At 36.8% G+C, this 25,522-nt stretch overlaps 1 protein-coding gene across 2 annotated transcripts in view; it reads left to right on the top strand.

Moving 5' to 3' along the window:
• Positions 1-25,522, top strand: part of kcnq3 (potassium voltage-gated channel, KQT-like subfamily, member 3) — a 135,793-nt gene that overhangs the window by 72,733 nt on the left and 37,538 nt on the right. For both annotated transcript variants that reach the window (XM_023294401.3, XM_055014856.1), the window contains one exon: positions 24,389-24,479. In XM_023294401.3, coding sequence (XP_023150169.1) covers positions 24,389-24,479 — 91 coding nt within the window. The remainder of the gene's footprint in view (positions 1-24,388; positions 24,480-25,522) is intronic.

Genomic DNA, 25,522 nt, shown 5'->3' with positions numbered 1-25,522 from the left:
CAAAAAGGCCCAATACAACCACAAGTGACACAAAATGACTACATGGACACAAAAAAGGGCAACACATTCACACAAAATGCCTTCGTGCTTCACTGTCTGACTGTGCATTCACTGTGGTGGCCCTGGTCAGGTTCTCACCAAACATCTGGACTCCTGAGCCCAACTCATTGATCTTCATCCACTGCAACCATGATTAGTGGTACTATGACTCCTTCTAGACCTCCTGATTAGTGGTACTATGACTCCTTCTATACCTCCTGATTAGTGGTACTATGACTCCTTCGAGACCTCCTGATTAGAGATACTATGGCTCTTTCTATATCTCCTGATTAATGGTACTATGACTCCTTCTAGACCTCCTGATTAGTGGAACTATGACTCCTTCTAGACCTCCTGATTAGTGGAACTATGACTCCTTCTAGACCTCCTAATTAGTGGTACTATGACTCCTTCTAGACCTCCCGATTAGTGCTACTATGACTCCTATTTTTTTCTCGTTTGGTAACAAACAAACCATGCAATTCCTCTTAAATGAGCATTACTGCAACTTCATTTTAAGGAAAGTCGACTGGGAAGTTTCCAGTCTTACAAATGTAAGTACTGGTTTGCCCAAATGTAAAACACAAATCTGTCATTAAACTCATTGAACTCACACAGTTAAGAAGAAACCTGTGGTTGAAGTGCATCAGAAAAAAACTGAGCGCTTTTTTTTTGCATTTTTGCTCAAATTATCAGTTTAACAAAATAACAAAAATCAAAATATGATTTCAAGTTGACAGAAGCCATGAAAGAAAAGTGAATTTTCCATTTTTTGAAACAAACGAGACATGAAATGACAGAAACAAAACATAAAATGACAAAAACAAGACAGAAAACAACAGAAATGAGACACAAAACGACAAAAACAAGACACAAAATGACAAAAAATCTGATACAAAATGACAGAAACAAGACACAAAAAACAGGACACAAAATGACAAAAACAAGTAAATACATCTCGAGTCAATTGATTTCCTGATTTTAGGCACAGAAAGTGATAATTTTCCAGTGTGGAGTCGGTATTAGGGATTAATTTAACGTACTTTATTCTGATATCTGCTGTCTCCTGGTAGGTTTGTGTGTCGGATGAATGACGTTTGTTGTACTGTGGAGGCAGCTGGTCATAGTGACGCTGCTCCCTGCAGGCGATGACGATAATTCACGGCTTTGGAATTGGGTCAATAAGTCTGCTTTCATAACGGCGGTAAACAAACACCCAAGATCCTCCGGGAGGCTCAACGGTGAGATTCTTCTCCGTTAGGAAGTCGCTGCTGATTGATGAACCAGGGAGTGGGAGGGGATTAATGAGGCGGCGACGGGTCGAACACACAATAATAATAATAATAATGATAACAATAATAACAATAATAATAATAATAATCTAGGGTACCAGGGAGCTGTGTCTGAGTACTTCTACTGCACTAAAGTACTGTAATGTTCTGCTGCAGTACGTTGTTTTTTCCTTCACTCTGTCCTTTATTTCTTTCCCTAAACTCCTCTTATTTCCTCAAGTCCTTTTGTCCTTCTTCACTTCCTTGTATCCTTCATCCTTTCAGAGATTCTGTCCCTAAACCCCATTTTGTTTCCTTGTTTCCTTCACTTCTTCTGTCCCTCTTTCTTTGCTTCCTTAAACCCTTTCCCACTTTCTTGTGTCCTTGATTCCTTCATTCTGTCCTTCTTCCTCTCCTAATTTCCTTAAACTCTTCATCCTTTCCTTGTTTCCTTATCTTACCTTCCCTTATTTCTTTCCTTACTTCCTTCAGTCCTTATGTTCTTATTCCTTTCCTTGCTTCCTGTCTTTACTTCTTTAAACCTTCTGCCCTTCCTATTGTTCTTATTTCTTTTGATGCTTCTGTCCTTTTTCTCTTCCATTATTTCCTTCTGTCCTTCCTCCTTTCTTTAAGTTCTTCAGTTCTTCTTTTCCTTACCTCCTTCAGTCCTCATGTCCTTCTTCCATTCCTTACACTCACTTACACATTGTATAATGACAATAAAGAATATTCTATTCTATTCTATTACACCTTTAAACCCTTCTATCCTTCATCCTTTCCTTGATTCCTTCAGTGATTCTGTCTATCCTTTCGTCTTTTCCTTCATTCTGTCCTTCTTCTTGTCATAATTTCCTAGAACTTCTTCTCTTTTCCTTGTTTCCTTAAACCCTTCTGTCCTTTTGTCTTTATTTTTCCTCTGTTCTTCTGTCCTTCCTTCTTTCCTTGACTCCATTATCCTAAACCCTTTATCCAACCTCATTTTCTTATTTCCTTAAACCCTTCTGTCCTTCCTTGTTTCCTCATTCCGTTCACTTCTTCTGTCCTTTGTCCTTCCTTGTTTCCTTTTGTCCTTGCGTTCTTCTTCCTTTTTCTTGTTTCCTTCACTAATTCTGTCCTCTCTTTGTTTCTTTCCTAAAGTCCTTCCTCCTTTTGCTTGTATCTAAAATCCTTCTGTCCTTCCTTCTTTCCTTGTTTCCTTGACTCCATTATCCTAAACCCTTTATCCTTCCTTATTTCCTTAAACCCTTCTGTCCTTCCTTGTTTCCTTGTTTCCTTCACTAAATCTGTCCTCTCTTTGTTTCTTTCCTAAAGTCCTTCCTCCTTTTGCTTGTATCTAAAATCCGTCTGTCCTTCATCCTTACCTTGCTTCCTTCTGTCCTCAGTTATTTCCTTCCTTTTTTCTGTTTTTCTGTCCTGGTTCAGCTTCATTTCAGGAACATTTTGACTCCTCTCTCTGCGGCGGCCATGTTTGTCCTTGTCCATCCGTCCGTCCGTCGGCATGGAGACGTCACCGAACCTCATTTCCTTTGGAATGACCCTAATTATACGGCCGGGAAATCTAAGATAATTAGCTCTCAGGATTTGAGATTTGCTCCTTGGCTCCCCAAAGGTGAGGTCGGCCGAGTGTTTCTCTGCAGTTCTTTCACAGATCTGAGTCTCTTCATCGGTTTACGACGTTAACTAGAGATCCTAGACGGATGTAGGCCGTCGACGATGTTTGGAATGAAAACCTCCTTGATCTGAACTCTCTGGTCGATCAGCCGGTGATTGATTCGTGTTTGCTGCCTCCGTCTGTCGCTTTGTATCAGTGGCAGAGTGAAGTGAAGTTCTGACCCAGCAGCAGATTGCATCTGCAGAGAGGTTTCACTTTAAAGATTCCTCACGTTTGCTCAAACTGTCGTCAATATCTCACCTGCAGACAGTTTCAGGTTGTTCCATTTTACTGACAGCAGTCAAATACGTCTTCAAAACTTCAGGTTAAATTCCTCCATCAACCTTCAACCACAACTGAAGGGTTGGTTTGACCTACTTTCTGTAATTTTTGAGAAAAAGTAATTCAAAGTTTAGTGTTTTCCAGAATGGTCTAACATTCCACTGTAACACTGTATTTGGGTTGTGGGTTAGACCACTCTGACACTAAAATCTAGACCAGAAAATATTAAAGAAATGATATAAAACTCAGTTTGGATGTTTTGTGGGTTAGACCACTCTACTTCTAACCCCCTCAACTAAACCATAATCATCGACCAACCAGAACCCATGGATATCTATCTGTCTGTCTGTCTGTCTGTCTGTCTGTCTGTCTGTCTGTCTGTCTGTCTGTCTGTCTGTCTGTCTGTCTGTCTGTCTGTCTATCTATCTATCTATCTATCTATCTATCTATCTATCTATCTATCTATCTATCTATCTATCTATCTATCTATCTATCTATCTGTGACATCAGGAAACCAAAATTTGGGATTTTAGTGGATTTGGTACTTTTGGGATCAACAGTAGATTTTCAGACTTTGGTTTTGTGGGTTTGAGCAAAGATTTGGATTCAAGTTGTTATTGACAAACCTGCTGGATTGCTGCTTGTTATGAGGTTAAGATGTTTCTCTACTTTTTATGGTACAAGCTCTAAAATTATTACCATAATTCTTGCATTATGTAGTGTAATTCTTCTGTTTTCTTTTCTGTCCATCCCATTTAAATGAACTCCACATTCCAGGAAAGTCTTACGAGAGTTTCTTCAAACATTCAGTCGGACTCAATGAGGAACTCATCAGATTTTGGCGATCAAAAGTTTCCCAAGAATTCAAACATTAATCAATCATAAAACAAATTCACATAAGAGCTGTAAAAGGACATAAAGTGAAAGGTTCAGGATTAGAAGGACAGATTGTGTTAATTAAAAAAAAGTCGTCTGTGTGGCTGAATTTTGTCCAAACAACCAAACAAAGAATTGAGTGTAAACTTTGCAGACAGCAGAGATGTAGTCGTATTTTCAGAAATCAAGTGAATCTCTGCAGCTGCTCTGCTTCCTGTCAGTTCGTATCATTTTAGTAGAAAATAAGAAGGTTACGCTGATTTAGTGTGCTGCAAATACCAGCTAGCTATGCTAGTTCAGAATTCATTTGGGCTTATAACGGCATTTAATTCATCTATAGCAGGGGGAAGTGTAAAAATTCCAGGGAAGACATTAACTGCGGATTGTAAATTAGTAAAACTATAAATTTTAAATCATTTTTGGACCATGACAAGTTATTTGGATCATTAAGTAAAATACTAGATTGTTCATTGTTCTTTTGTCGCTTTGTGTCTCGTTTTTATCTTGTTTTTGTTGTTTTTGTCTTTTTTTTGTCTGACATTTGTCATTTGTCTCACGTTTTTGACGTTTTGTTTCTCGTTTTTGTCTGTATTTGTTTCCCTTTTGTCTCGCTTGTGTTTTGTCTTGTTTTTGTAATTTTGTGTTTCGCTTTATTCATTGTTTTGAGCATCGTTTTTGTTGTTTTTTTTTGTCTTGCTTGTTTTTTGTCCATTTTTTTGCAGCTTTGTAACATTTTTGTCTAATTTTTTTTTTATCTCTTTTTTGTTTTGATTCATGTCCTTTGTCTCATTTTTGTTGTTTTGTGTCTCATTTTTGTGATATTTTGTCTTGTTTTGTTGTTTTTTGTCATTTTTGTCTGACTTTTGATGTTTTGTTTCTCGTTTTTGTCTCGCTTGTGTTTTTTTTCTTATTTTTGTCACTTTGTGTTTCGCTTTATTCGTTGTTTTGTACAGCATTTTTGTCATTTTGTGGGGTTTTTTTGTTGCACTTGAGTTGTCTATTTTTTGGTCATTTTTTGTCTCATTTTTGTCATTTGTCCATTTTTTTGCCACCTTGTAACTTGTTTGTCTAATTTTTAATCTCTTTTTTGTTTTGTTTTGGTCTGTTTGTCTCATTTTTGGTCGATTTGTGTCTCGCTTTTGTTGTTTTGTGTCTCATTTTTATGATGTTTTGTCTTGTGTTTCTTTGTAGACACTCTGTGATCTGGAAGTTGTAATGTGGAAATGATAAACAGGCTGAATGTTGCTGAAACTGAATTTACCGTTCTTAAGAAATTTCATGTTGTTTATAATGTTTTATACAAAAAACATTTCCTTGAATGTGAACATTTTTGCACTGAAACAAAGGAACCATTAGGCGTTGTGGTTATTTATAGGTTATTATGCTGTGATTTTACTGGTCACTGAAGATCAAATAGGGCTGAATGTGGAACCTGGACTAAAATGAGTTTGACACCCTGGATCTATAGGTAGACAACATGCCGATTTTTTTGTCCTGTGAACTAACCTGTTAATAAACAGTATTTTCTTTAGTCAGTCAAGTTAAATAAAGAACTAATTCAGCTGTGTCATTTTCATGCTCTGGTTCTGCTTTTAAATCAGCAAAGTAAGATCTTTAAATAACATAGAAAATGCTGTTCTGCAGTAAACCTGTTGCTCAGGTGCTGCAGCATCATGTTACTGTGACAATGACAGGATTTTAAGTCCATGTTTCTGTGTTAATTTCTAATAACTGACATTAAACAGCAGCATCCTGAGGTCACACGTGGAAAAAAAAACAGGATTCTTTCCATTCTGTGGACTGTGGAAATAAAAAGCAGTGACACTCCTGATCATTAATCTGACAGATTTCTATAGAAAGAACATTAGGAAGGCATCATTGTTTATCATTTTTGACATGTTGACACTAGAACATTGTGAAAGATGAATAGTTTGGAGATTCGTCGAATCACACAAATGAACCAGACGCTCATATTTGAAGCTTAAATCAGTTTGAAAAGATGTGTTAACGATGACACAGTGCAACCTCACTCATCGTGTCATCAGAAACCAGAACCGAGAGCGGCATGACAACTCTAATCCGCCGCTAAAACAGTTTTTAAGCCGGACGACCTTGTTCACATCACAGAGACGAGCGCCGGACTCCCATAAATCTCTATTGAGCAGACACAGAAGGAGAGATTAAACTGGAGCTCCATTGATCTCTTCCAGCCGCCAAGTTCAGTCCCACGAGGCTGCAGATGACTTCATGGTGTTGCTGCATGAGTTGATTTGATTGGCTCCTCGCAAGGACGTGGAGCTTCGCCGTCCAACAGGAAGCAGCCAAAACTCTCCGGTTGGCACGTAGACGATTAATCAGCATCGCTGTCATTCTCAGCTGCTGCAGGAACAAAGAAAAACCCCTCTGATGTGAAGCTGCTGCTGCTGCGGCATTTTCTACCCAATTAACAAATGTTCCTTAATTGGCTTTAATGAATCAGATTAGTTGGACTAATTAGCTCGTTAGGACTCTTCAAACATCAGTCAGGGAGCAAGTAAACACGCAGACTACATTCAATTAGATGTCAAACCAAGATGGTTCTGCAATCACATATGAACGTTTTTATATCAATTCTGTGAAGGAAATGTTAAAACCAAAAGCCCAGAAGCATTTTGTTAATATGGTGAAAACGGTTTCATAAAGACAAGTGAAGATCTACAAGAAAAGTAGCGCAAATTTTTGGTGCAAAATCAAAAGCAATAGTTGCTGCTGCTATTGCTATCTAAAAATGATGTAGTTTCAATTTCAAAATGCTGTCCAGAATACAGCAACACCATTTCACAAGAAGTTGTTAAACAGTTATCTGTTATTATATTTTTTGACAGATTTTCCCTTTTTTGCTAAATTGCAGGTAATATCTATTAAAATCACAGAAAAAATTAAAGCTGCCAACAGCATCGGTCGGGTCATCGCATTCTTGCTGATCAGCAAATATAAGTTTGTCCACCAGGTGGCGCTATGACTGAAAGTGTATTTCAACCCCTGGATGTGATGAGGGCCAGACTCTGATCACATATGTAAAGTTTGAGGGCGATTGGAGCGTGTAGAGGCCAGTTATATGGCACTTCCTGTATCATGGCGAATTGTCAAAATTGCGCCAGCTGCCATTTCAACGCCTTCAGACTTTTGTGGAGCATTTTGGTCATTTTTGATCACCCATGCCTGCTTGACATCCTGGCCAAATTTCAGTTCTGTTGGAATTACCCCATTTGACTTTATAAAAATGTGGAAAAATTGGTCCAAAATGGTCCAAAACATGGCACATAAATCAAAATGGCCGACTTCCTGTTGTGTTTTAGGTATGGTTGTCAATTGCATTTTTGTGCATCTTGGTGAGTTACATATGTGTCCCAAATTGCATAAATGTCAGTGACGTGGTGTTTGTAGTTATTGTTTGAAAATTTCCTATTGAGCCATTTTGACTCACAGCTATGCAATTTCTCTAAAATATCAAATTTTCCACTGGTCCCGATGTGTGTGCAAATTCTCACGTGTTTCTGAGTAGTTTTAGGCCTTCAAATTTGCAATTCAAAAGTCGGTATAAGAAAGAATAATAATTCCTTTCATTACAATAGGGTTTTGGCACCATGCGGTGCTCGGACCCTAATTAAAGCTGCAAGCAGCATTGGTTGGGTCCTCACATCCTTGCTGGTCAGCGAATCCAACCATGTCCACCAGGTCGCCATGCGTCTGAGAGTGTATTTCAGCATATGGATGTGATGAAGGCCGGACTCTGATCACACATGTCAAGTTTGAGGCAGACTGGAGCATCTACAGGCCAGTTAGACAGCATTTGCTGTGTTATGGCGAATTGTCGAAATTCTGGAGGCCACCATTTCCATGTCCTCAAGACCTTTGCAGTGCATTTTGATACCTTTTGATCACCCATGCTTGGAGTACATCCTGGCCAAATTTGAGCTCTGTCAAGGTTTCCTTGATTTTTTTAGCTTTTGAAAATGTGCAAAAATTGGTCCAAAATGGTCCAAAATATGACACATAATTCAAAATGGCCGACTTCCTGTTGTGTTTTCGGTATGATTGTGAAATACATTTTTGTGCGTCTTGATGAGTTACTTATGCGTACCAAATTTCATTGCTGTAGGTGACACGTACTGGTCATAGAGTCTTTTGGAAATTTGGATCAGTTGTGTGTTGCCCAAAACACATGGAGAATACATAAACTCAGCATAATATATGATAAAGATTTTACAAAACTAAAGGTATAAAATTTGGGTCATATTTGCAAAGTGCACTGGTGCTCAGAGTTATAAGATTTAGTGTCACTGTCTCCAAAAATGGTTGCAAAATGCTGTAAATGAGGTGGTACGAACACATTTCTGCAGCTACAACAAAACTGCATTATGTTCTGGAAATAGAATACTGCAATAACTGTGACAAAAAGGAAATTGTTTTTTTCCTCAGCTCAAATATTTGACGAATTCTGCAAGTTTTGGGGTTTTATGGCTCGTGTGAAATTAACGAATAAAGTTTCTGAGCCCGTTAGAAAAAGATTATGACTAAGCGCAGTTGTTTTCCCATCTCCAGAAGATATTCTATAAATATATTTGGCTGTAAATGAAAGTCTAAAAATGATGCAGTGAAATAATGGAGCGTCAGTGTGAAGATTGTCATTTGCAGCTCGACAGCTGGACCCCACATCGACATGTTTACATATTCCTGGTCAAACACTGTGTTCTGCCTGATCAGCAAATCCCCAAATCACAGCCTGAATATCTTCCTCCTCCTCACCCTCCGTCCTCCCTCACTGCTGGGGAGGACATCACTCCATCACTCCCAACATGCTTTTCTGCCGGGATCACGGCAAAGCTGCTGCAAATGTGACCTCCTGTCAGCACTGAGAGGTGGATTCAGGGTCAAAGTACTGCAGATTCCTGACATTCTGAACTCAGACCAAATGAAAAGATAAATAATCCATCTATCGAGCCATCGCTAGCCCAGCATGAGGGCAGAGTCGGAGCAAACAGAGCCGGAGTGGAGGAGAAAACATCAATCATCTGCTGTGTTAGTTTATCAGGCATCAAAGATTAAAGTGCAGCATGTCAGATCTTCTATGAGCTGCATGAAAAAGACATAAAAATCGAACTGCACACCAGTTTACCCGACATTTTGCAGTCTTTTATCCAAACTGTCTTCATACACTCAGTAAAACTGGACATGTGTGAAGGTTATGACCTTTAACTGCAAAATGAAACACTTGAGAAACAGTTCAGGAATTTAAATGTTTTCAGTTTTATAGTCAGGATCATGTTACGATGTTGACTTCACTCCGTTTAATTAACATAATTGAGTGTGATTGATAAAAATGGTTGATTGAAAAGTTTATATTCAACTTTTTATCCATCGGTTTGAACAAAATGCAGAAACACTGATGACTTCTTTGACATAAGTTAGTTTGGAGTCAACTCTGATCAAATTTTTATTAAACGTTCAATAAATGTATTAGCCTTTAGATGCTCCAGTGATTGGACCCTACACTCCATTTCCATAAGTGGGTCAAAAACGACCCATATAAGAATCAATGTGTTTTTATACTATTTTTGTCATTTTGGTTAAGAGTACTCATTAGTATTATTCTTTGTATTATATTTTGAGTCCACACAAGAAGATTTCATGTTTGAAAAATATGTTTATTTTTCATTTTAGAGCAGATTTTTGAACATTTTGATAATTGACAAAGAAGAATATTACACAGAACAGCAAAAGAAGAATGTCAGCATCCATTTTGTTGACATTTTTACAACATTACATAATGTTGGCTAGCTTAGTTAGCTAGCTAGCTAGTGTTAGCTAACCATTAAGTGGGCTAATTTGATGTTACATAATAATAACACAGTCTTTCACACAAGAGTCATGAATGTGCATGTATGTTGAAAAATATCAATTTGATAGCATCTATTTTTTCTGAGGTGAAAAATGTAAATAATGCTTACATGTATCAGGTCTTACTGTGCGAAATAATCTTCCTGATCAATGACACTTCTGACATAGTGTGTGTGCTCCACAGTAAATATATTCCTGACAGTCACAATTGATAAGAATCACGGATTTCCATGAGATTCTGTGGGAAATGCATGCAGGTCATTTTTGACCCTCTTATGGAAGCTTGGGGTAATAAGTCAAATATTATAATTTCTAAAAAAAAAAGTATAAAAGGAAGGTAAAAAGTTAAATGAAATGATATTAAAAAAATGTTTTTCTGAGGAATACCTGAAACATGAAATAATAACAACTTTTCAGTACAAAGATATTACAAGAAAATGAAGTCAACAGGTTATTTTTGGCCCACTTATGCATCAAAAGGTCTTTGTTAGCTTTTTCAGCTTGTCTTTTTATAGGCCTTTTGGTTTGATTTAATTTCACTCAGAAAGTGTCCCCAAAATGATGTTGCATTGGTGTCTTTCACTGCATTATAATGACAATAACACTTCTACTTCTAATTCTAAGTCACGTCTAGGAGTGTCCATCAGGTTTATATTCGACTTTTTGTCCATTGGTTTGAACAAAATGCAGAAACACCGGCAGCTTCTTTGACATTAGTTAGTTTGGGGTCGAATTTGAGTAAAATGTCAGATTTCCTGAATGATTTTAAGCTGTTTCCTCCTAAATGTATAGCACGATGTTAGGATGTCCACGGAATCTATAGGGAGGAGGTCGGGGTGGATAGATGGGTCAGTTTGATGCATTTATTTCCTGTTTAGCACCAACAGTTAACATCGTTTTATTTTAAACGTCACCATTTATTAACTTTATACAATGAGTCCAGATGTTATCAGCTTGTTGTAAGTTCTTTTCAAACAACCTGATTTTGACATGAATCATTTTAAAGGTTTGGTTGGAGTCTAACTGTAGGAAAAATATAGAAATTACCCACCTGGAATGGACATGTTCTATTAAACTGTACGATTTAAGATTTTTTAATACAAAACATATGAAGCACCAATGAGTCACAGTAAAACTAATGATCATTTTACAGATTAATTAAATGTTAAATAAGTTTATTAAGCTTCATTAACTCTTTCAGTATGTCTTTTTATTGTTCTTCTGGTTTGCAGTAATTTCACTCAGAAAGCGCCCTCAAATGATGTTGCATTATGATGACAGTAACACTTCTAACTCAAATTCCAAGGCAGATCTAGGAGTCTCCATTGGGTTTATATTCAACTTTTTATCCATTAGTTTGAGCAAAATGCAGAAACACGAGATCTTTGACAATAGTTAATTTGGAGTTGAATTTGAGTAAACATTCAGTAAACTTTAAATAAGTTTTAAAGTATCCAGTTGTTAACTTTTTGAGAATGTCTTTTAGAGATGTTTTTCTGCATTTATTTTGCTCAGAAAATAACTTCAAATTTCAGTTGCATCACTGTCTGAATTATGTTGACAATAAAGCTTGTAATTGTAAGTCAGATCTAGGAGTCTCCACCAGGTTGGACTGGTTTAAAGTTGTGAAAACATGGGCGTGTTCAGATGTAGTCTGTTCCTCCTGCTGCCACAATAATGGTTTAATCCTGGAAGACTGTTGATGTAGAACTTTTTTTTTCCTTGTGAAAGGAACACTGGAGGTTTTCTGACCAATGAGAATTTGGTCACATGAGAACGTATCGACCAACAAATCAACCGAACGCTACAGATCCACCAATTATGCAGCTTATAACCTCAGAAAATCTATTCCTCTGCTGTTCTGTGCTGCCCGGTTCACTGATCCTTTGCATTAAGTAAACAGGCTCCTCATAAAGCCGGAAACATGCTTTAATGCCACATTTTCTGTGAATGATTTGGCTGTAATGTGTTTCGAGGTCATCGCATAAATCTAATCTGCTCAGATGGGCGCTGCTACATTAACCCAGCGAACTGACAGGAAACATAATAGGATTCCACTTTCAGAGGAAGCTGATTCTTCCTCAAGGCGGTTTGGAGGCTGAAGCAGTTGAATTTATTTCTACCTCTGCACTCCTAAAGCTCTGCAGCACTCCAGTGAAAAGAGCAGCTGTGAGACGGAGGAGAACAATCGGCTGATCTCCTTCATTTCTGAGCCTCCTAACTTCCTCGGCGGAGTAAAGATCGCCGTCTCTCATCTTGTCCTTGCGACTGCAGTCATTAACGCCGTGCCGCCGCCGTCCTTTCCCACCAGTGTTTGCATATCGCCCAGCAAATTAACTGTCAGAAATGCATCGTCTGCACTCTCTTTATTGAATCTCGCAGGCAAATTGGTTGTTAGGAATCCTCGGGGGTGGTCCTGAGCCGTGGGGAGCCTGGCAGGGATGAGCCTCGGCTGGGCTCCGGGGATGGAAAGTGGATTAACGGGAAGGAGGAGGGCTCTACAGGTGGGCCTCGCTCATAACACGACCTTTAAGAGCACATAAAACATCAATCTGGACAAACAAATCAGCTAATTAAAGATAACTTTAGCCTCGTAGCTGACGAGTTGCATCGGCGTCAGGTTTCAGTCACAGAAAACCACAGAAGAAGTCATTTTTAAGGTCATTCTTCAGTTAAATTAATAGTAGAAATATGATTGATGAGCTTAATCAGAATGTCGGTTTTCCTGAACACTCTTCCAAAAGTGGGTCAAAAATGACCCGTATAAGAATCAATGTGTTTTTATGCCGTTTTTGTCATTTTGGTTCAGAATAATGATTTGTATTATTGTTTGTATAATACTTTTGTCCACATGAGGAAGATTTCATGTTTGAAATGTGTTTATTTTTCACTTTATAACAGATTTTGAACATTTTGATGATTGAAAAAGAAGAATATTACACAGAACAGCAATAGAAGCATGTCAGCATCCATTTTGTTGACATTTTTCCACTATTTTCCTCAAAGTTTGTGCACTGCATCACCTCTTGCATGACATTATCAGTAATATGAGCTTGGGGCAGTAAAACAAATATTATAATTTCTTTAGATGTATAAAAGGTAACGTAAAAATTTAAACAGAATGATATCAGAAACATGATTTTTGAAAAATGAAATGATAAAAGCTTTTCATCACAAAGATATTGCAAGAAAATGACCTCACCGGCTCATTTTTGACCCACTGATGAATGTGAGGGTTGATAACGTTAAGCTGTTTCCTGCTAAACGTGTAGCCGGATGTTAGGACGTCCTATAGGGAGGAGGTCGGGGTGGATGGACGGGTCAGTTTGATGTGTTTATTTCCTGTTTAGCACCAACAGTTGGCATTGGTTTATTTTAACTGTCATCATTCAATAACTTTAAAGAATGATTTCAGTTGATATCAGCTTTTTATAAGTTCTTTTCAAACAACCTGATTTTGACATGAATCTTTTTAACATTTGTCGGATTCTATCTCTAACAAAAATATAGAAATGACCCACCTAGAATGGACGTTTTCTATTAAACTGTACGATTTAAGATTTTTTTCTAATATAAAACATATGAAGCACCAATGACTGATGCTAAAACTAATGATTATTTTACAGATTAATTGATTAGTTGTTTGATCTACACAGAACGTTTTCCACTGCAGAAACATGCAGATTATTTAAGTTGCCCCAAACATTCATGCATATTCCGACCACAAGAACCGTCCCTGTAGAACCTCTACGTGACCTAATTCCATTTTCTAGAAATGTGGTTAATTTACATATTTGGCAAGTTGCAAATATGTTGATATTGAACATGTCAGCAAGTTGGGAGGAAAAGACTTGAATAAGCTTTTGTTTTTGTCTAGATTTGAATTATAACTTGTAACATAACAATAACAGCAGCAGAGCAGGAATGACCTCAGAGAAAGCAGCGTTTCTGTCTCGGTTTATGGATTTGCTATTATTGAACGTGTGAGCTCGTCTGTGTGGGTGAAAACAATCAGTAGACACAGTATAAAAGGCGTTCTGTTGCTGCGTTGTTGTTGGTGGAAGCAACCATTAGGAAACATGTAACACTCTGTCCACTGTGTAAACCTCCCACTTTCATAGAAGCTCCATTACTTTTACCAGTTCTCTGTCTGCAGCCTCTCAGAGAAAATGGATGGAAAGATAATTTCCTTTCTCTCACTCTCCTGATTGCCAATCACAGCACAGATTGGATTCCACGCTTCATTTGTTTGTCCAGCATGCAGGTAATGGAGTGTTACAGTAGCATCGTGCACTCCGTCTCACTTTATTCCGGTCAGACTAATGGTGATGGTGGTGGAGGTGTGGAGGTTATATCAGGTCATCCACTGCTTCCTGTGTGACTGTAAACCCTGCAGCCCGACTCACCAACAACAGGGTTCATTTATTTCTACTTGTTTTATTTGTTGAGTTTATTTCATTTCTAAACAACATTTGCAGTTTGAAACACCTTCGAAACATGAAGATTTGTGGATTTTCACATGCTTTTTTGCAGCTTTTCCTGCACATACCTTTTTTATACTGTTCTTTGTGTTTATTCTATGGACAGATTTTTTTTTTACTGTGTTTCTGTCCTTTTTTTGCACTCTTCTGGTATTATATCAGTTAACACAGCACCAGCTAGAGACACAACCAAGAAGTTCATTACACTGATAATTGCTTATCGCTGAATATGACAATATAGTGTTTGAATTCTTTCAATCTATGCGGTGAAAAAGAGAAATTTAATCATCCACCTGGTTTGTTCCAATCTGGAATTTTATTTTTTATTTGATTTGAAGCAGCTTGAACATTTAAAGGTTTGAGATCGGAATTCAACTTTTACACATTGATGGTCATGTTGTCAATGATAGTTGATCAATCGTCAGTTTTTCGGTTCAGTTTTTAGTACACTGGTCAAGGTATTTACAACTCTGATTTTGTCGCTTTCATTGTCAAAGTGGGACTTAAAATGCTGTCTTACAGGACTTCTGCTTTTTATCATCATTTGCGAACTGGTTGGAGGTCGTTAACTACCACAGAATTCTTTGTCATAGTGCCCGTTGCTAGCTAAACTCCCATAGGGGTAAATGTAGTATTAGAGAGTAAATGTAATATTAGAGGGGAGCAGAAAATACTTTGCCCAGGACATCCCTAATGAGAACAATAATACTCATCCAATCAGAGTCTTAATCTGAAACTATTTTCCAACATGTTACACATTTTAAGTACATCAGAGTATTAAAATCAATCTAGTTTGTCTGTCATGCTGGAGATCATTAACTACCACAGAAGTCTTTGTCATGGTGGCCATTGTGAGCTATACTCCCATAATCCTCTCTGCTTTAACATGAACTGTAGTCTGAGTGACGCCTCCTCTGGTCTCTACAGGATTAAACAGGAAGAGGCTCCACCTGGTGGAACAACCAGGTACTACAACTGGTCTACAGTACATCTTCTGACGGACATGTCATTCATCTTCTTTATCGGTTATTTTATTTTTAATTGGTTAAATTGTCAGTGACATTTAATTTGAAGAGTCTGTGTGTCAGAAGTAAGAAACTTAATTGTCTACGTTGTTCTCGTGTGGATTGTTCTTGTATGGGTTATTTGGTAGTTCCAGTCTGAATCAGCTGGTCTGTTCCCTTCTGGAATAGTTGGTTTGTTCCAGTCAGTTGGTCTAATAGAGTCTAAAATATTGGTCTGTTCTACTTGCAGTCGACTGGTTCGGCCTTTTAAAGTCATTTTCCACTGCAGGAACTTGTGGATTGTTTTAAGTTTCCCAAACCTTTATGCATTTTCTAACCACGAGAACCATCCCTGTAGAACCTCATTCACGGTAGAATATACCACATACTTCAGGGTAAACTGTAGAAAAACTGTTGTTCTGATTAATTCATCTCAAAGAGGTCATTGAGCACCATTTTCCTGCCCCTTTGATGGCTATGTTCTCTAACATTCACTCTATAGACTAACATAATAAACCTCCATGGTTCTATTTTCTACATTCTCATAGAATTGGAGTTACTTGGAGTTGATATTAATCCTATGTTAAGTTCCTGAAGTGGAAAAGAGTCTATTATATCTACACTACTGTTGGAAAGTTTGGAGTCACTTAGAAATGTCCTTATTTTAAAAGAAAAGCAGTTTTTTTTCAATGCAGATAGCATTAAATGAATGATAAATCCAGTCTAGACATTGTTAATGTGGTAAATGACTATTCTAGCTGGAAACAGCTGATTTTTAATGGAATATCTCCATAGAGGTACAGAGGAACATTTCCAGCAACCATCACTCCTGTGTTCTAATGCTACATTGTGTTAGCTAATGGTGTTGAAAGGCTAATTGATGATTAGAAAACCCTTGTGCAGTTATGTTAGCACATGGATAAAAGTGGGAGTTTTCATGGAAAACATGGAATTATCTGGGTGATCCCAAACTTTTGAATGGTAGTGTATATTTTCTAGAGAATTTTGATAAATGTTGGCAAATTCATTGCATTATTTTCATGTAAAAAAGAAAAACACTCATAGCCATGGCAGTTTCTGTAAGGCCTTCAGTCAAAGCTCTGGACAAAAGGAGAAATTGGTTTTGCTCAGATTTAATTGGACTAATCTGCAGTGGCTGGAACCCGACTTGCTGTTTGTTGTCTGTGTGCAGCTTTTCCTGGAAATAAAATGAGCCTGTCGACTGAACTGGCTCTGATTTCCAGATGTAAGAGTCGAATTGTTGTTGAGCTCAAATGGAGGAATTAAAGTTTAGCGGGAATCAAAGCTGTGTACAAACAGACGTGTCTCTTGTTATCTTTGTTTTACTTTGTTCCTCACCGGTGCTGGGATTCGTCCTGACGTGTCGGCTCTAATGGCCATCGACATGCACATCTTATTGAACAAACTATTTGAAGCCCAGTAGGAAGCTCCGACTGCGTTGCAGATCAGTATCTGTCGGATCATATCGAGTTAACATCGATCAGGTCCACTCGCTCCAGGATTATCTCTGTCCTCTGGATAACTTTGTGGGAGAAAAAGCTCTGATTGAATTCAGCAGAGGTTAAGTGAAACATACGACTTTTATAAAGAGCCGGAGACTCGAGGTGAAGCTGCTGAACTCCGTCTGCTAACACTCCACTATCACTTCCTCCAGGTGAATTATGTAAAACTCTCTGGGCTATTTGGTTGTAAAATATTCATGCTGTTATGGTTGCGCAGCACTTCAGAAACTTCTCTGAGATGTCAACAGCTTGTGATGGCAACACAACAGCCCATGAATGATTCAGGCTGAGGAGGGGAAGGTGGAGGTTTTCTGAGATCTGCTATTTCCTCACATTTTCACACATTATGCTAAAGTATGAAAGACTCTACCAGACCTCTAAAACACTGATAACTTGCACACATACACCACTGTTCAGAAGTTTGGGATCACCCAGACAGTTCCATGTTTTCCATGAAAACTCTGACTTTTATTCATGTGCTAACATAACTACACAGGGGTTTTCTAATCATCAATGAGCCTTTCAACACCATTAGCTAACACAATGTAGCATTAGAACACAGGAGTGATGGTTGCTGGAAATGTTCTTCTGTACCTCTATGGAGATATTCCATTAAAAATCAGCTGTTTCCAGCTACAATAGTCATTTACCACATTAACAATGTCTAGACTGGATTTATCATTCATTTAATGCTATCTGCATTGAAAAAATAATTCTTTCAATAATAAGGACATTTCTCAGTGACTCCAAACTTTTGAACAGTAGGGTATATGGATTAAAGTTGCTCCACATTAGTTAAAGTTGCTCTAAAATGAGGTAAAGTTGCTCTACATTAATAAAAAATGCTATATATTCACAAAAGTTGCTGTAAGATAGTCAAAGTTGCTCCAAAAAGAATTAAAGTTGATCAAAAATGAGCTAAAATTGCTCAAATATTAAAGTTGCTTCACATTAGTTGAAGTTGCTCTACAAAATTAAAATTGCTCTATATTATTTAAAGTTTCTCAAAAATGAGTTAAAGTTGCTCTGTCACAGTTAAAATTGCTCTATATTATTTAAAGTTGGTCAAAAATGAATTGAAGTTGCTCCACATTAGCTAAAGTTGCTCTAAAATAGTTAAAAGTGCTCAAAGATGAATTAAGTTGCTCTATCATAATTAAAGTTGCTCCACATTAGTTAAAGTTGCTCTAAATTACTTGAAGTCACTCTATATTATTTTAAATTACTTTAAATGATCTAAAGTTGTGAAGAAAAACATAGAAAAGTGAAAATGTTGTCACCATGTGGAGCAGATTTGGTTCAGTCATCAGTTTGTTGCCGTCACAGGAAGTGTTGGCTGAATGTGATGAAGTAAACAGGACTTTGTAAAGAGGTGATCCACGTTTCTCTCCTGTTTTTCAGTGTTTGTTGTGGAAACTTGAGCCTCGATCTGCATCCAAACCCACACTGAGGGATCATGTTGTCACTTCATCATGCAGGTTTTGTGTCATTTTGCAGCAAAACAAACATCAAATCAGATTGAAACTTGTAGAAATCACCTCTAAACACCTTTAATACGCTGATAGAAATGCATTTTAAAGTGTCCTCATGCTTATTATTGGATGAGGATCAGTTTCTGGGTCCCACCTCAGAAAGCGTCGACGCTAAAATGAGCTTTTGTGGCAGCTGATGGTGGAGAATATTGGACACGCAGCTCTGGGTAAATGTTAATTGTCAGTGTTGCAGCGGTTGAGTTTGTTGGGTTCCATCTATCATCACAGGTTGGTTGACTCCAGGAACTACAGCCGCTTGTATGAGGGCATCCAATTAACGTCGCCTCGGTGAGGCTAAATTTAGATGTCTGGGTGGAAAAATGGAGCTTGAGTGGATTATTCAGGGTTTTTAAGTTAGGCTGCTTGAAGCTGAATATTTGGGTTAACAGAGCATAGAAGAAGAACACGGGATTAATATAGTGGAAATGAACAATTACACGTTCTTACTGGTATCAGTTGTGGAATTTTCAGAGCTGCAATGGGAACCATGGCTTCAGTTTAAGAATATCAATTTATTTATTGTTTTGTGTCCTGTTTTTGTCCTATCTGTCTTATTCTTGTCATTTTATGTCACTTTTTTGTCATTTTGTGTCCCATTCTTGTCATTATGTGTCTTGTTTTTGTCATTTTGTGTCTTTTTTTGTAAGTGTATGTCTTATTTTTGTCATTGTATCTCGTTTTTGTCATTTTTTGTCGTTTTCATCGTTTTCTGTCTTGTTTTTGTCATTTTGAGTCTCATTTTTGTCATTGTGTCTTGTTTTTGTCGTTTCCATCATCCAACAGTGTTCCTATAGAATGTGTACAGCAAAGCTATGTCCTCTCTTCTATTTTTCATCTTTTCATCACATTGTCAGCCTTGATTGAATGTCTCCCTCCAGCTCATATTATCAGGATCAGACTAATTCTTTGGACTGTTTTCCATCAGTCAGTTTGTCCTCTTGGTCAGCAGTAACAGCAGCTAAATATCTAGCTTCTACTGCTGAGAAAAAGATCACATTAGCATGGATTAGAGTAGAGTTAGCAAACAGCACAGAGAACATGGAAGAAGAAGCTGAGCCCATCAATACCTATTATTGATCAATGTGGAGCAGAAAATGGAGAAGAGAAGGTTGATTTTTTTAAACATGTTGAAGCCCAAATGTCCTCCAGTTCTGGAATGATCCAACACCAAGATCTCCAGATATTTTCTTCAACATTGGCTCTCAATAACTTGTATGTTGGATTATTGAGTCCAGATTGTGGCTCCTTTGATCCTTATTTTATCCTCAAAACTGTTCAGTTTCTTCTTTTATATAAAGTTCTGGTCGTTTGGAGGAGAAGAAACTCAAAAAGTCACAACACAACTTCCTGTGAAATCTAAGAAACAACACTTTTAGCACTAATCGGTTGTTTGATTAGGCAAAATGTTCTCTGTTGGTCTCCAGTAGGACTTTAGATTGTCTTTAGGTTGTAAACATCTACCAGGTGTGTTTCCTGCTGCAGGGAATGAAGGTTTTATAGAGATAGAAGTCTTTGTTGGTTTACTTCTCGATGGTTTCCTACCAAATTTACAAATGTGAGAAAGTTCTTGGTTCTCGTCTCGTGCAGTAAACTCGTTCTTCTGCTCATTCATGCTCTAGATAACCAATGTTTGGGGTCTTGTTTGGTTTGTTTTGATGCGTATTCTTTAAATTTCTCCTTGTCGGTGCTGCAGTTGTGCACGTTTAGTTGTTAATCATGTGTTTTAAACTCTTGTGTGGTTTTAAATATGAAATTCACATCAATGTGCAAGAAAAATCTGCAGAGACATGTCTTCATAGAGGAAAATACCTGTTTGATTGAAGTGGAATCATTGAAGTTGCTCAGAAGTTGAGGTCATTTGAGTTTTCTCTAAGAGGAGCTCAGTGTTGCTGGTAATGACTGAAGATGCTGCAGGAATCAATAATCACCTGATAATCGGTTAAACCTGTTCATACATAGTTTATACGGCATTAAGAGCATCAAGTCTGACTCACTGCCAACATTTAGTAAAGAAAAACAAAACTTTCTGAAGTGAAGCACTAAAGAGAAAACATCACTTTAAACAGCTAAATTAAAACACTGGAAATGTCAAATGCCATTTGTAGGAAAATCTGTGGAAGGATGCAGTTTATTGGTTTATCGGGCGTCAGCTAGCAAACATTCCTGACATCTTTCTCTTAAGTATAACTGTATGTCTGTTTGTCAGATGCAATTTTCAGTTTCGGTTATATTAAAAGGCCACTTTACTGCAAGACAAACCCAGATTTCATAGATTTTAGAGGTGAACACAAACTGTAGCTGAAATATCTGTTAAAATAACTGGTTTGTTGGTCTTTTCCTGTGGCCAGTGTTGAATTTTACCTGCAAAATGATCATTTTAATGCATATCTGACACCAACCAGACCTGATGAGTGCTTTTTATAATCTCACAGAGGATCCTCCAGGGAGAAAAATGAAGTGACATTTAATTTAACGACGGTTCCCTCTGATTTTAAACCATTTAAAAACAGAGCGGAGAGCTTTTTTGTTAATCAAAATGCTAATTTAGTGGAACCACTCTTCCGTTGCATATTGATGCTCAATGTTGGTTATAAAAAAAAAAAAAAAATGCGAAAAACCAGATTCAGTGTTCAGACGGTGACACCTGGATGGATTTAAACTGATCTGGTGTCAGTTTTTACCAGAACTCAGATGTGTTGTTCCTCCTAAATGTCATGGTTCTATCTGCTGGACTGATGAAGTTCTGAGGATCAGAAATGATGGAAAAATCCATTAAAAAGTGATAAATCTGGATGGAAACACGTCTGAGTTCTGGTAAAAACCCTAACCCAGATCACCAGATCAGTTTTACATCCATCCAGGTGAGAACCAGAATGGCATTAAAATTGTCCAAAATACAATACAAGAACTTTATTTATCTCCGAAGGGAAATTCAATCATCAAGAAAATTACTTGAAAATGATCTATAATTACAGAAACTTAGTTCAGAATGACATGAAATTTGTCCTAAATGACTCAAAAATTATCACAAAGAAACAAAAATTATCCCAAATGATGAGAAAAGATGCAAGTTGGCATAAAACGTTTTGAAAATGACAAGAAAATTGTTCAAAATGAGTCAGAATTTACCCAAAATTGCTCAAAAATTATCCAGCTGACTGAAGATTTGCAGAATGATACAAAATTAGTCCACGATGTTTCAAAAACGATAGAAAATGACTCAAAATTTCTGCAAAATGATTCAAAAATGATCCAAAATTACAGGAAAGTTGTTGAAAATGAAATGAAAATGATCCCATTTCTGAATCAACAATTGTCTAACCATCTAGAAAAAATAATGATGCTGAACAGAAGCCAGATCCAGTGTTCAGACTGAGACACCTGGATGGATGTAAAACTGATCTGGTGTCAGTTTTTATCAGAACTCAGATGTGTTTTTAAAAAATTTATCAAATTACATAAAAGTTCTCTAAAATTACACCAAGATAGACCCAAAATTATTGAAATTTGTCCAAAAAAATGACAAAAACCTTTTAAAATGACTCAATATTTTCCCCAAATTATTCAAAAATTGTTCCAAAGCACCTGAAATTTTGTTCAGAATGACTCAAAAACTGTCCGAAATTCATTAAATCTGGATTATCTTCAGACTGAGACACCTGGATGGAAGTAAACTGATCTGGTGTCAGTTTTTACCAGAATTCAGATGTGGTTTTCCTCCTAAAATGAAAAAGTCCATTAAAAGTGATAAATCTGGACCCTCCTCTATGGACTTCAAGGACCTGGAACTCTGGAAATATTCCCAGTATGAAGGTAGAACTCTGATCATTGATAAAGTTACTGGACATGAAGAACCAGATGTTCTGAGGAGGTCAGGAAGGAACTTTAGTCCTATTTAGCTGATTTTTTGAGCAAAATTTGATTTTTTGTCACAATTTCATTTTTATGATAATTTTGGTCCTTTTTGTGGTAAATTTTTCTTGCGATTTTCCTTGGTTTTGTGCCATATTTGAATGTTTCAGGGTAATTTTGGCTCTTTTTGGGGTAAATTTACAAATTTTTTGTGCCGAATTTAAGCTTTTGTCGCAATTTCACCTGTTTTGTGGTCATTTTGGCTATTTTTGTGGTAATTTTCCAGTGTTTTTAGTTATTTTAGTTGCAGTTTTCCCCAGAACTCAGATGTGTTTCTCCTCCTAAATGTCATGGTTCTATCTGCTGGACTGATGAAGTTCTGAGGATCAGAAATGATGGAAAAAGTCCATTAAAAAGTGATAAATCTGGATCCACCTCTATGGACTTCAAGGACCTGGAATGTTCTCAGTGAGACTAAACTGAAAGACTGGAAGCAGGAAAGGAGAACGTCTCCTGGAGAAAGTTCTAGAGTAGACCTACAGACACCTGGAGAAAGTTCTAGAGTAGACCTACTGACACCTGGAGAAAGTTCTAGAGTAGACCTACTGACAACTGGAGAAAGTTCTAGAGTAGACCTACAGACACCTGGAGAAAGTTCTAAAGTAGACCTACAGACACCTGGAGAAAGTTCTAGAGTAGACCTACTGACAACTGGAGAAAGTTCTAAAGTAGACCTACAGACACCTGGAGAAAGTTCTAGAGTAGACCTACTGACAACTGGAGAAAGTTCTAGAGTAGACCTACAGACACCTGGAGAAAGTTCTAAAGTAGACCTACAGACACCTGGAGAAAGTTCTAGAGTAGACCTACAGACACCTGGAGAAAGTTCTAGAGTAGACCTACTGACACCTGGAGAAAGTTCTAGAGTAGACCTACCTACAGCTGTCCAGTTGTCAGTAGGAGTACTTTAGAACTTTCTCCAGGGAACGTTCTCCTCTATGGACTTCAAGGACCTGGAACTGGAAATATTCCCAGTATGAAGGTAAATAAAAGATAAAGTTACTGGAGATGAAGAACCAGATGGTTCTAGAAAGGTTTGGTTGTTTTTTTATGGAATGTTCTCTCTTTTTACCTTAACCGGTGCCGTTTTTAAGCATTTTAAATCAGTTTGAGGTATGTTGGCTAATTTCTGAGTAATTTTGAACAAAAATACCTCAAACAAAGTAATTTTTAGTAATTTTGCTTAATTTAAAATTCATTTAAGACAGGTTTCAGATGGTTCTGAACAGATTTTTGAACATTTGAGTCATGTTGACAAATTGAGTCTTTAGGGTCCATTTTATTCTGTTCAGCATCATTTTTTTCCTAGAATTTTAGACAATTATTGACTCAGAAATTGGCTAATTTTTATTTCATTTTCAACAAATTTCCTGTAATTTTGGATCATTTTTGAATCATTTTGCATAGATTTTGAGTGATTTTCTATCATTTTTGAAGCATTGTGGACTAATTTTGTGTCATTCTGCAAATCTTCAGTAAGTTTGGATCATTTTTGAGTAATTTAGGGGGACTTCTGACTCATTTTCAACAATTTTCTTGTCATTTTCAACAGGTTTTGGATCTTTTCTCATCATTTTGGATAATTTTTGTGTCTTTGGGATAATATTTGAGTCATTTAGGATTAACTTAATTTCTTTCTGAACTCATTTTCTGTAATTATGGATCATTTTCAAGCCATTTTGGAAATTTTTTAATGTCATTCTGGTTCTCATCTGAATGGATGTAAAACTGGTCTGGTGTCAGTTTTTATCAGAATTCAGACGTGTTTTTCCCCCATAAATCTGCTGTGCTGTTTCTGGTTGTTGTTCTGCAGCTCATGTCTTATTTACAGAGAGGTGTAGCGCCCTCCTGTGGTGACAGTCGGACGCTGTGTTTATCAGTCTGCTGTGTTTTCTCTGCTGTTTTATTGAGCTGCTGGTTGTTTTGTGTCTCTGCAGGTTTTTAATCGTTCTGGGATGTCTGATTCTGGCCATTCTGACCACGTTCAAGGAGCATGAGAAGACATCGGCACACTGGCTGGTTATTCTGGTGAGAAAACTGGGATTCTGTCTGATTTTAGCATCGTTTTATTTCCTCTTCAGACTTGAATTCTTCACTTCAGTTCAGGTGTTTACACTAAAAGCTGCAACATTTCTCTGAACACAAAACTTTTCTCTGTTCTGTGCATCATTTTACTCACATCTCTCAAAAATTCTTCTTCAATTATTCTTGAAAGCTGGAATTTAGATAAATGTATTAATTAAAGAACAGATGACAGATCATGTATGGAGCAAATACAAATTAATAATAGATAAACAATTATAATACTAAAAATAATGATGACTGATTACATGAAAATTCTTACTCTGATAAGAATTTCCTTATAGAACATACTTTATAATTTAGAATTAAATATTATAAGTATTATGCAACAAAAAAGTAAACACAGATTTAAAGTGTGTTTAACTTAAAAACAACAATTATGCAATAATAATTGGAGAAATGAAGCTCAAAATCATTTTCAAAAATGTTATTTAAAAAAACAAGACATATATATATATATGTATATATATATGTGTGTGTGTGTGTGTGTCTTGGCGTAATGAGAACAGGACCTCCACACAACAAAGACCGATAAGTGCAAATTTTAACAAATTTTGCAAACTGCCATATGTGAGTTTGGCGAGATTTTTTTTTAAACCAAATTTTTGAATAATAATAACTTGTATGGTATCGAATCTGCGATTGTCTGATATTAAATTTGGAGATTAAATGCCAAATATGTATATATATATATATATATATATATATATATATATATATATATATATATATATATATATATGTATACGTGTACGTGTACGTGTACGTGTACGTGTACGTGTACATGTATATGTATATATATATATATATATATATATATATATATATATATATATATATATACATATACATATACATATACATATACATATACATATATATATATATATATATATAAAGGATAAACTGTTATTATGCCACAATAAATGACAAGTCAATGCTTATAGAACTGACTAAAATTAATAAGGGACATACATTGAATATAATAA

The sequence above is a fragment of the Amphiprion ocellaris genome, chromosome 10 (genome assembly GCF_022539595.1).
Source record: "Amphiprion ocellaris isolate individual 3 ecotype Okinawa chromosome 10, ASM2253959v1, whole genome shotgun sequence".
Taxonomy (NCBI): domain Eukaryota; kingdom Metazoa; phylum Chordata; class Actinopteri; family Pomacentridae; genus Amphiprion; species Amphiprion ocellaris.
The sequence above is the reverse complement of the archived record's forward strand: the minus strand, read 5'-3'. Positions and strand labels throughout refer to the sequence as shown.